A 12955-nucleotide genomic window follows, 5' to 3' on the forward strand; every position below is an offset into this window, starting at 1 on the left:
AAAAAAAAAAAAAAAAAAAAAACCCAAAAAACTCACTATTAGTAATACCCAATCTTCTGCGTTTTAAATTCACAAAGACTGTTGCTATCTCTAGTCCAAACTGTTCCAAGTACCTAACTTATAATTGGAAATGGGATTCTATTTTTGCAAGTGAGTTTCTATTTCTATCAACAATGCATGAGGAATTCCTGAATTTTAGTAGTGATAATCCTCTTTGGATTAGTCTGACTTTGAGTAAAATCAGGCAAGTTTTAAATTCAGTTTTCAGTTAATTTAGCTTTAAAATTAAAAAATATCCACATTACCTATTTCACAGGGGTGGCTGTGAAAGTGAAGAAATTACAATGTGATACAACGTAGGCATTACTTTAAAAGAGGAAGAATGCTAACCATGTCTGGTTTCACCATTTCCTTTATGAAAGCAATATGATCAGAAATATATTACCTTACACTTAAAATGGTTAAATAAAAAATTTTATGTTATACAAATTTTAACCACAATTAAAAATGAAATTAAAACAGCTCTTTCACTTAGGCATGATGGCTTATACCTGTAATCCCAGCACTTTGGGAGGCCAAGACAGGAGGACTGCTTGAGTCCAGGAGTTTAAGACCAGCTTAGGTAACATAGCAAGATTTCACCTCTACAATCAATCAGTCAATCAATAAAGTTCTTCCACGGACAGATAACTGGATTAAAAAGTATGGAATATTACTGAGCCTTAAAAAGAAACCGGACTCAGTGGCTCAGCCTGTAATCCCACAGGTTTGGGAGGCTGAGGTGAGTGGATTGCCTGAGCCCGCGGGTTCGAGACCCGCCTGGGCAGCGAGACCTCATCTCTGCAATAAATCAAAAAAATCAGCCGGGCGTGGTAGTACATGCCTGTAATTCCGGCTACTCGGAAGGCTGAAGTGGAAGGATCGCTGGAGCCCAGCAGGTCGAGGCTGCGGTGGCTGGGAGCGGCCACTGCACTCCAGTCTGGGCGACAGAGTGAGACTCCAACTCAAAGAAAAAAAAAAAAGGAAGGAAATTCTGACACACATTACAACATGGATGAACGTTATGGATACTGAGCTAAGAGAAAAAAAGTCAGACAAAAAGAATAAGCATTGCATGATTCCATTTTTATGATGGTGGCTGCATAACAATGTGAATGCATTTAATCCCACTGAACTGTACTTTTAACAATGAATAAAATAGTAAATTTCATGTTATGAATATTTTACTACAATAAGAAAAAATATTACCTTGAAGGTCTCCAATCATCTCAGAATCATGACCTCTATCTCTTCTTTCAGCTTCCAATATAGCTTGCAGTTGGTAATAATCTTTGTCCATTTGTGATTTGGAATTTTCTAAAATTCTATTTCGCTCTTGCAATTCTCTGTTCAGGGACTCTAGCTGACTAACTGACTTGCTCATCTCTGTGTGACTCTTCCTTAATCTTACAGCTGTGTCTGATTCTGTCCTAAGTAAGTCATTGGCTTCTTCTAGCTATTTAAAAAAGAAAACAAGAAAATATGTCTCTGATCAAAGTATAATCAAATTTATTTTAATTAATGATACTTTTAAACAAAGGAACTTCATTTGAAAAACTTACCTGCTTTTGTAATTGTGTCAGCTTCTCATTAACAAGCTGTGAATTTTGACTTACTTTCTTTAAATCTTCCAACTGATCCTTTAATGTAGAAACTAGAAAATAAGAGTAATATGTAGAAATCACAAAATTTTTTTAGGGGAAAAATAAAAAACTCTTTTTTAAAAAATGACATTTAGCCTTAGGCCCTAATAGTCAGCTATGTTAGGTTCACTCCCACTCCCAAAGCCAAATTCTATCTTAGAAGTACTTACATTTTAAATTCGTCAAAAAGTAGAGCATCATTTCATAATACAGAGTACAAAAACAGACTGGTTCTCACTATTGTATTATCTCATTATTTTATTCCCTTTATAAGATCAATCAATTAGTATAATGTTACAAAGTTAGTTTTAATATTACTTAACTGTACAATTACTTGAATAGTCCAGCATTTTAATAACAGTACAAAATTTAAAAGGTACCAAATGGTAGCTAGTACAGGATAAGTTTTTCTCCCTCTATTTAATCTCCTGGTCCCTCCGTATTGCCCTTAACTGGTTCGCTTTCCCACATATACAGACAAACACTCTGTACTTTGTTTTTATCACTTAAAGATACATCTTAGAGGTTCATTTATAACAGTATATGTAGAAATATTTTATTCTTTCATAAGCTGTATAGTATTTTACCATACAGATGCTACATACTTTTAAATTACATTTATGTTAATACTTTTTGCCATTTTAAACAAGGGTACAATGAATAGCCTTGTGTATATATCAGTTAACAAACTATATAAATATATAAGTAAAATAAACTCATACAAGTGAAATCACTGGATCAAATGGTGTAGAAAGTTATTTTAAATGTATTTGTAACATTGGCAGTAAAACATGAAATTCTAGCTTAGCAGTTCTCAAATGTGGCCTAGGAGGTTTGTAAAAAATACTGATGCCCAGGCCACACACCTAGACTAATTAAATTAGAACTCCTGGGGTTTAGGCATCAGTATTCTTTAAAGCTTCCCAGGAGACTTCAGTAAGCAAAAAATGATGACAATCACTACTTTAGCTAAATACTACTTACTACTGCCTTTAATATGTAGTAAATTTAATGTGAGATCTGGACTATTTAGCTTAGGTGTCTTAGGAAAGGAGCTTCATATGTTCTATCAAGGGCACTAAATTTAAGACCACCTTATGACAAAGAACTCAAGGATAGTGTCAGACAAAAATTCCAGCATTTTTCAATAGTAGTAACAATTTACCTTCATTTTCTACATTTCTTCTCTTCTCATTTTCCTGTTCAGCTTTTCTTTGGTACTCATTAATTCTATGCTGTAGCAACATTTTCTCCTTCTCAATTTGAGACACTGTAGACTCTAGGTTTCTTCTTTGATTTCCCTGAAATTATAATGATAAAAGTTATCATTGCTATTAATACTTTTCTCATTTGAGAGTATTTTGTTCTCAAAAAAACAAAAAGACAAAAACTTAAGATGGATTTTTTTCTTTTTTTTTGTATAGCAGATAATACCCCTCAACTATGACAACTTTCTACGTAGTTTGCTTTATGACAGTAAGACTCCCCTTATTTGAATTAGATATGTAAAATTTTCAGGCTTTTGAATTCATGAATTTAAACTACAACCCTATGAATTTTACCTTTTCAGATCAAAAGTCACTTTCTACATTTAAGAAAATCACATTTTATTATGATACCAATATTTTGGTTTATTAGCAATCCTAACTTTAAGGTATGAACTGTGAAAGTATCAGATAATAAGTAAGTGATAAAAAGCTCAAATGGTACCAAATGTATAGAGTGTGCAGTGACTTCACTATTTCCTCTAGGTCTCCTTTAATCTTCTCCCTGTCTCAACAACAACTTACTTAACCTTTCTAAGATGTTCTAGTATCTACCTGCCAATGTGTGTTAAAAAGTAATCAAGGCAATACTTATTTTAGAAAAACAGATGAGAGAAGGGTTAAAATATGCCAATTTTCACAACTTAAATCTTTCCAATTCTAAGATTTCACCACTCTTTTAATTTTTAAATTTTAAAATAATCAAACACAGAAAGTTGCAAAGACAGTACAGAGAGGTCCCATGTATCCTTCCACTCAGTTTCCCCCCAATGGTTACATTATGTATAACAATGGCACACTAACAAAATCAGGAAATTGACAATGGTATAAAGTGTGTAGAGTTCTGTCATTTTATCACATATGTAGGTTCGTGTAAACACCACCATAGTCAAGATACAGAACTAGTCTATCACCACGACAATCCCTTACTTATAACTACACCCATTCCCATTCTCCTACCACCCACACTTCTGGCAATGGTACCTCATCTCTATGTATAATTTTGTCTTTTTGAGAATGTTATATAATGGGAACTACACAATGTATGACTCTTTTAGATAGGCTTTTCTCATTCAACATAAAGTCCATCTGAATTGTTAATGTATTGATCGCTCATTCCTTCTTAGGACTGAGTACAAGGGGGGACCCAAAAAACCTGGCATTTATTTATTTATTTAAAAAACGTATATTTGTTCTTACGTGTTTAAACATCAGTCACCTTCAGAGAACTCTCTGATGCAATACACCTACTAAGACACTTTCCCCATTGCTCAAAACAGTTTCTGAACTCACCAATTTTGTTTTTTAATTTAAAAAAAAAATTTTATTTTAAAGATGTGAGGTACAATTCAGGGTTAGGTATACAAACGTTCATTATGTAAGTACTCTTGTTGATGAGGTGTGCCCCTCTTCTCCTGGCAGTTTCCCACTAGTGCCAATCCCTTTCTTACAGTATTATGATAATTGTTCAAGTTCTGCTTATGAGTGAGAACATACGGTCCACTGTTCTTTGTTTCTGTGATAAATCATTGAGTATGATAGACTAAGTCCACCCACATTACTGCAAAGTCCTAATCTTTATCCTTCTTTATGGCTGCATAATATTCCTTTGTGTATATGTACTACATTTTTTTATCCAGTCCAGTTTTGATGAGCAGCACAGTTGGGTCCATGTTTTTGCTACTGTGAATAGAGCTGCAAAAAACATACATGTGCAAGTATCTTTTTGATAGAATGATTTGAGTTCCTCCAGGTATATTCTCAACAGAGGAATCGCTGGGTCATATGGAAGGTCAATTTCCAGTTCTTTCAGAAATCATCACAATGTTTTCAAAAGAGGTTGCACTAGTTTACATTCCCACCAGCAATGTAGAAGCATTCCTTTTTCTCCACATACTCACCAGCATCTGTTGTTGTTTGTTTCATTAATGATAGCCATTCTTACTGGGGTTAGGTGGTATCTCAATGTGGTTTTGATCTGCATTTCCCTGATGATGAGTGAGGCTGAGCACTTTTCCATGTGTCTGTTGGCTGCCTGTATATCTTCTTTTGAGAAGTGTCTATTCATGTCTTTTGCCCACTTTTTTTTTTTTAAGTTGACTGATTTATTATAAAGGATACCACAAAGAATACAGATGAACAGCCAGATGGAAAAAAATGCATCAAGTGAAGTACGGAAGAAGGGGTGGAGAGCTTCCAAGTTCTCTCTGGGTGTAACACTCTCCAGGAACCCATGTTCAGCTAACCAGAAGCTCATCCAAACCCTGTCCTTTTGTTTTTTCTATAGGCTTTATTACATAGGCATTATTTATGATGTTATTGGCCACTGGTGATCAACTCAATCTTTAGCTGTTATAAACAACAGTTTACAGGTTTTTGTGAGGATGTAGGTTTTCATTTTTCTGGGATAAATGCCCAACAGTACAATTGCTGGATCACATAGTAGTTGCATTGTTTAGTTTAGTTTGTTTTTTGGGAACACAGCCAAATGGTTCTCCAGAATGTCTGTACCATTTTACATCCCCACCTGCATTGTACAAGTGACCAGATTTCTCCACATCCTTGAGAGTTTGGTATTGACACAACTTTCAGTTTCACTCATTCTAGTGGTTATACATGATATACCACGATATTTCATGGTAGCTTTAAACCGCATTTCCCACATGGCTAATGATGTGACCATCTTTTCATATGCTTAATCGTTATCCATATATTCTATTTTGGTGAAATGTTTGTTCATGTCCTTTGCAGAGTTCAATACTGAATTATTTGTTTATTGCTGAGATTTGAGAGTTCTTTAAATACTCTAGATACAAGTCCTTTGTGAAATGGAAAGTTTGAAATTTTCCCCCTTAGTTTATAGCTTGTCATTTCTCTTAACAAGAGTCTTTCATAGAGTAAATGTTAATTTTGATGAAGCTCAATTTATTCTATTTTCTTTATAGCATGTTTATGGTGTCACGTCTAAGAACTCTTCACCAAGCTGTAGGTCCCAAAGATTTTCCTTTATTTATCCCCCCAAAAGCACTATACTTTTATACCTACATTTAATCTATGAACCGTTTTTGAGTTTATTTTTGTTAAGGTGTGAGACTCACATTGAGGTTCACGTTGTGGCATATGGGTATCTAATTGTTCCAGTACCATGGAACTGCTTTAGCACCTTTGTAAAAAACAAGTTGGCTACAGTTGTATGGAACTATTTCTGTGTTCTCTACTCTGTTCCATTAATCTATATGTCTCTCCTTCAGTCAGTATCAAACAGTCTTGATTACTATAGCTATATGATTTTTCTACATATCCATCATGACATCTGCACAATTTTAATTCTTTCCTTTTGATCTGTATGCTTTTTATTTATTTTTCTTGCCTTATTGTCCTAGCTACAATAGGCATTCAGACTTTTTCACTTTTCTAATGTAAGCATTTCCTTTTCAAAACTATGTTAGCTCCTTCTCACAAATTTTGGTGACGTATTTTACCTCATTGCTCAAATTTCTGTTTGTTTGTTTGTGAGAAAGCAGGATTTATTGAGAGGGCAGAAAAGCTCCCACAGTAGGAGGGGACCCGAGGGGGTTGTCCTGCTCTAATATTTTTTAAAGATGAAGAGTCATAACTTTTTCTAACATTAACAGTTTTATGAGACATAACTAACATTCCAAGTATTTTTTCATTCCCTTGAGATATCCCCTTTGGCCTATAGATTATTTAGAAGTATATTGTTTGTCATCTATGCGTTTGCAGATTTTTTTGTTATGTTATTCATTCTAGTTTGATTATATTTTGGTCAGAAAACACTGTATGGCTCCAACGCTTTTAAATTTGTTTGCTTTATGGCTCAGGATGTAGCCTGTTTTGGTATGTGTTTCTCAAAAAGAAGATGTATTCTGCTGTTAAGTGGGGTGGGGGGGTTCTATAAATGTTGAATAGATTCTGTTGGTTGATGGCATTGTTGCGTTTTCCTTTGCTGATTCTCTGTCTAGAGAGAGGTGTTGAAGTTTACAACAGTAATCGTGGATTTGTCTATTTCTCCTTACAGTTTTATAAGCTTTTGTTTCACATATTTTGTAGCTCTGTTTTTTGGTGTATACACAATTAAAACTGCTATTTCTTCTTGGTGGGCTGGTCCTTTTGGCATTATGCAATGTTTCTCTCTGCCCCTGGTAATTTTATTTGCTGTAAAGTCTACTTTATTTAGTATTAATATTGCCACTGTTGCTTTCTTTTCATTAATATTTGTATAATATATCTCTTTTCATTCTTTTACTTTCAATTTGTATATACTTTTATATTTGAAGAGTTTCTTGTAGACAGCATATAAATGGAGGATTTAAAAAAAATCTACTCTTATAAACTCTTCTGATTGGTATTTCATTTAATTTCCATGTAATGTAATTATTGGTATGCCAGGGTTAAGTGTGCTGTTTTTATTTGATCTGTTATGTCTCCATTTTCTCTTTCTTGCCTTCCTGTGGGTTACTTGAACATTTTTTGAAATTCCTTTTGGTTTACCCTACGGTGTTTTGGAGTATATCTCCTTCTATAGCTTTTTCAGTTACTGCTCTAGGTATTACATTATATATGTATAGCTTATCACAGTCCTCTGGTTTGAATAAAGTGAAAAAACCTTACCTTTTTTTATGACCCCATTATCTGCCTGTTGGCAATTGCCTTAAATATTTCCTCTCACACAAGTTCAGACAGTATTATAATTTCTGCTTCAACTTTTAAATATAGTATTTTAAAAATATAGGAGAAGAAAAATGTACTGTACCCATATTTTTCACTGTTCTTTTTCCTGGTAATTCAAGATTTCTTTTTAAATCACTTCCTTTCTACTTAGAAATTTTCTTTAGCAATTCTTCTAGGAAAGGTGTGCTGGTGACAAATTCTCTTAGTTTTCCCTCATCTGAGAATGTCATGACTTTCTTTTCACTTGGGAAGGATGTTTTCACTGAACATAAAATTCTGGGTTGATAGGGTCTTTTTTCCCCAACACCTGAGGGAAAAATGGCACTACCCTCTGGCTCCTATGGTTTCTGATAAGAAATTTGCTATCACTAGTACTGCTCTTTCCCTCCAGGTAAGGTGTCATGTTGTATTTAAGATATTTTGTCATTAGTTTTCAAAAGTTTGGCCATTATGTCTTGGTGTGTATATCTTTGGGTTTATCCTTTTTGTGGTTCACTAAGCTTCTTACAGGCTTATATCTTTTGTTCATAGGTTCGAGTCTTTTGTCAGATTTGTGAAATTTTCAGTCATCAATTCTTCCCACCCCACCTATCCTCTCCTTTAGCAATTCCAATGACACAAAGGTTAGAACTTCATTGTTATAGTTCTACAAGTCCCTGATGCTCTGTCACTTTTTTGCAGCCATTTTCTCTCTCTTGTTCAGACTGGGTAATTTCTATTGTTCTCTCTTCAAGTTCTATGATTCTTTTCTCAGCATTTTTCACTCTGCTATTGAGAACATCCAATGAGTTTTTAATTTCAGTTACTGTAATTTTTGGTTGTTTTTATTTTATATTATCTATTTCTTTGCCAAAACTTTCTATTTTTTCACTTGTTTCAAGGATGTTTGTAGTTATTCACTGAAACATATTTATAACACTTCCTTTTTACATCTTTGTTAGATAATTCCACCATTTATGTCATCTTAGTGTTGTCAGCATACTGTCTTTTCCCATTCCAGTTTAGATTTTATTAATTTTGATTATAATGAGCAATTTTCTATTCAACTTGCACATTTTGGGTATTAGCTTACAATATCCTGGGCCTTATTTAAAACCTCTGTTTTAGAATAACTCCTCTGACACTGTTCTGGTGGAACTAAGGGGGTGCTGCCTCCTTTCTGCCAAGTGGAAGTGGAAATCCAGGTTTTCTACTCAGCCTCTGTTGACATCTGAGGTAGGGCAGGGGGGCAGATTCATGTTACTGCTGATGCGTTCTGGCATCCCGCTAGCCGCCACTGATTTTACCATGGCTGAGAGAGGGGGAGAGAGTGCCTTATGTTGCCTCCACAGACACTATGTGAAGAGGAGAGCTCATTATTTTCAGTGGTGAATGTTCTGACTCCCTAGTATGCCTCTTTTGACACCATTCCAGCAGGCAGTGGGGGGGGGTACCTTCTTACTGTCAGGTGGAAACAGAAATCCCAACTCCCCATACAGTCTCTACTATACTGTGTGGGGAGAGAGAGGAAGTTTGGCAGTGCCCAGAAGAGATAAAAATCCCTTTACTGGGCCTTCTCTGACATTACTCTGATTGGGTGTTTAGGTGTGTTACAACATGGTGGAGGTAGAAGTCTAGGCTTCCCACTCAGTCTTTGCTGGTGAGAATGGTAATTGTGCAAGTTTTCTGACTTGCTAGTATTCCTTTCTTGGTCCTTATACTAGGGAAAGTGGCCTTCGTAGCTATTTTCTTGGTCTGTGCTTGATGTTTCCAAATTGCTGGCTTCTTCATCACCCATCTGGAATATATGCAGCAAAAAGAAAACCCTGAATATTCACTCCTGTGTTGTTTCTCAGGATCCAAGAATCCTAAGCTGGTTTGCCATCTTTTTACCTTTCAGAATTTTAGGTTGGTTTTACATATTTTCAGAAGTGGAACTATTCTAATTTTATAACCAAGGTATCCCTCTCTTCTTAGAATTTGGAAAAATGAATAAAGTAAATCTAGCACTTCAATTTTATTGGAGTTTTAGAAATGAAATAAAAAGTGGAGAATACACAAAAAGGGCTCCTTAAATACTCAGAATCAAATATATTGTGCTAAGGCTAAGTACACATTGACCAATGTCAAGTTAGTAAAATGCTATCTAAATCTTCACAGATGACTATATGAATATCCAAAGCTACAAATAAAAAAAGCAAATCACTGACAAATACCATTCTTTAAGGGAAGAAAAAATTAAGACGGTATAAAACTTGAGATTAAATCTAAAAAGAATAAAGGAAGTAATACATTGGAAGATAATAAAGACTATTTCATTGCAGGAGACTTCATACACACAATAGAAAGACATTTACAAGTTGACTAAGAAGAACAAAAATGTATAACATATTTGCAAACAAACATCTGAATCATAAAATGTTTATGTTACGTTTTCTGTATAATTGAAAAAAATTTGGTAGGTAACCATGGAAAAATAGCTCTAAAATCAATATATTTCTCACTTGATCACATGAGATTATGTCAATATCGGTCCTTGTAAAATATTTTAAATTGTATTCTTCCCTCTTCCCTATATCTGTCTCTTTCTGAAATAGTTTCCGATTCAAGGTCCCAATGTTCTGTCACTTTTTTTCAGTCATTTTCTCTTTAATTAAATCACAAGATCTCCTGTTTCTCTTTGCTTCTTTCTCACTTTTCAGTGATCAAGAACCATTGTACTGAAGTAAAATTTATGTACTACAGTTTCAACATGCTTATAGAACAAAATGGTACACAGGAAACTAAAGTATAATAGAATCTGCACCACTTGAACCTGCAGCTCCATGGTGAGGCTTTTATCATAACACTCTGGTTCTGTTTTATGTTTCAACCTATGGAAATGAAATTTTCTCAAAATGAAATAATTTGAAAGGGGGGGAAAACTCTCAAAAAGGAAATCTTCTGATTAGAAAACAAAAAGTACCTCTTCATCCAATTCTTTCATTATCTTGTCTAGTTTTATATTTGAAGTTCTGTAAAAACAAAAACAATATAGATTAGAAATATTTATTGTCTAAGATTGAACACCCACATTCCTTTCTTTTCCACTTAATGAGGGTTTCTTAATCTTCGTTTTCATGCCATGGATCTCTCTGGCAGTCTAGGAAGCCTATGGTCTTTTTTCAGAGTAATATTTTGAAAAGCATAAGAATACATATGATTAAAAGAACACTGAAATACAGTAATAAACTTTAAAAAATATGTATAACTCAGTAGTATACGTGCTTCTTTATTAATATATTAAATCACAAGATCTAGTGGCAATAATTTCAAAGCAGTGATGAGCATAAATGATATTTAGAGATACGTGTAAAAACTGCACACAAAACATTTGTAATTTTTAAACTGGTAATAAAAACTCACAGCTACTGCTAGTAACTGTCAATTGTTGCTTATGTTCAGAATCGAAGAAAATGCTGCATTTCAACTATAAGTTAAAGAAAATATTCACTTTTTCTCTTCCATGTTTAAGGACCTCAAATTCTCTCCATGGACCCACTGTGGAAGGACTCGCTGTGGGAGGATCTCAGGTTCAGGTTCCCTAAACTTCCTCACGGAACACTTGCTACTACACAAAAATTCGTCATTTAATCTTCAATACAATAAGTAAATGAAAAGTGGCATATATCAAATTGGAAAATACACCATTTTGCATCTTGGGCAAAAAATTGAGATAAACTGAAAGTGTATTATCACCACTACATTTTTTTCACATGGATGTCTCATCGAATACATCATTAAACATCTCCAAAACTTATTCCCTCTGCTCCATACTCCTACCCCCAATACCGACTTGTTTCTCTTCTAGAACCCCCAAGTAAATGACATTGCCTAGGAATCATCCTTGACTCTCTTCCTCCCTCACTCCCACTTTGTTAAACAAATGCCAAGTGCTGCCAATTAACCAGGAAGTTATTTTTAAATGGCAAACTTGATATATATTCTTAGTTTATTAACTTTCAAAGTTTTTCCATCACACTTAGAATACATTCTAATTTCTTAGTTTGTCAAAAAAAGAAGAAAAAAATCTTCCAAGATCTGAGACCTTCTCAGTCTCACCTCAGGTTCTTCTTTCCCTCATATTTCACTGGTCAGTCAAGCTCTCATACTTCAAGGTCTTTGCTCTCTGGCCCTAATACCTCCTTCTACTCTCATCCTAGTAATATCCATTGGCCCTTCCAGTTTTTGCTTTTGTTGATCTCCTGACAAACAGTACAGGCATCTTTTAATGTATTCCTATATATTCATGTATCATTTTATTCTCTCACTAGCTTAACATATATCACAGTTACTGAAGATTACTTATTTGTCTTCCCCACTAAATTACAAGCTCCTTGCAGATAGTGGACATGTCTTGTTTTATTCAGTACTATATTACTTGCAAGCACATTATCTGATACATTAACTGAAATTTTTGCTGACTAAATGAATGTAATTAAAATGATTTGAATGCAGAGAATTAGAATAGTATCAGTACTAATTCAATCTCATGTGGTGGCAGTAGTGGTGGTGGTGAAATTCTAGACACAATTTCTTTCTAGTCTGCCCACTTATTCTAACCAAATTCTTCCAGCTCCTGCTTGGGAAGGAAGCTAGAAATAGGATCGGGAAAGTCAACCTTTAAAAAAACAGAGAGCTAAGTCTTTGTGGGATAAAGGGTCCAAGTAAAGATCTAGTGCACACATGAGATATACTTTTCAGAAAGAATGTATCAGACATTTGAAATCTCACAAGAAAATAAACTTAAGTAAATATCACTTTCCAATTCTTAGCGCTAAATTTTTATCTAAAAAAAAATTCATTCTTTTGATTTCATTTCCTTGAGGTTACATATTTTCTTTTTTCTTTTTTTTGAGTTGGAGTCTCACTCTGTCTCCCAGACTGGAGTGCAGTGGCTGCTCCCAGCTACTGCAACCTCAACGTGCTGGGCTCTGGCGATCCTTCTGCTCAGCCTTCCAAGTAGCTGGAACTACAGGCGCGCGCTACCACGCCCAGCTACTTTTTAATTTATTTATTGTAGAGGTGAGGTCTTGTCAAGTTGCCCAGGTGGGTCTTGAACCCGCGGGCTCAGGCAATTCACTCACCTCAGCCTCCCAAAGCACAGGATTACAGGCCGAGCCACTGAGCCCGGCTGAGGTTACATATTTTCATATGATTATTAGTCACTTTGGCCATTTTTATTTCTTACTCAAATTGATCCCCACCACCAGTTTGTCATCTGCCTTTTAGTTCTGTTTAAAATTTTCTGGATGTAGAAACTTCTCAATATTGATATAGTAGTATCCACCCAGTTCC

At 34.8% G+C, this 12955-nt stretch overlaps 1 protein-coding gene across 2 annotated transcripts in view; it reads right to left on the reverse strand.

Moving 5' to 3' along the window:
- Positions 1-12955, reverse strand: part of ROCK1 (Rho associated coiled-coil containing protein kinase 1) — a 160560-nt gene that overhangs the window by 53993 nt on the left and 93612 nt on the right. For both annotated transcript variants that reach the window (XM_008070238.2, XM_008070237.1), the window contains exons 13-16: positions 10584-10632; positions 2848-2983; positions 1602-1693; positions 1249-1495 (exon numbers count right to left, since the gene is read on the reverse strand). In XM_008070238.2, coding sequence (XP_008068429.1) covers positions 1249-1495; positions 1602-1693; positions 2848-2983; positions 10584-10632 — 524 coding nt within the window. The remainder of the gene's footprint in view (positions 1-1248; positions 1496-1601; positions 1694-2847; positions 2984-10583; positions 10633-12955) is intronic.

The sequence above is a fragment of the Carlito syrichta genome, unplaced genomic scaffold (assembly GCF_000164805.1).
Source record: "Carlito syrichta isolate Samal-C Ts95f unplaced genomic scaffold, Tarsius_syrichta-2.0.1 Scaffold313204, whole genome shotgun sequence".
Lineage (NCBI taxonomy): Eukaryota > Metazoa > Chordata > Mammalia > Primates > Tarsiidae > Carlito > Carlito syrichta.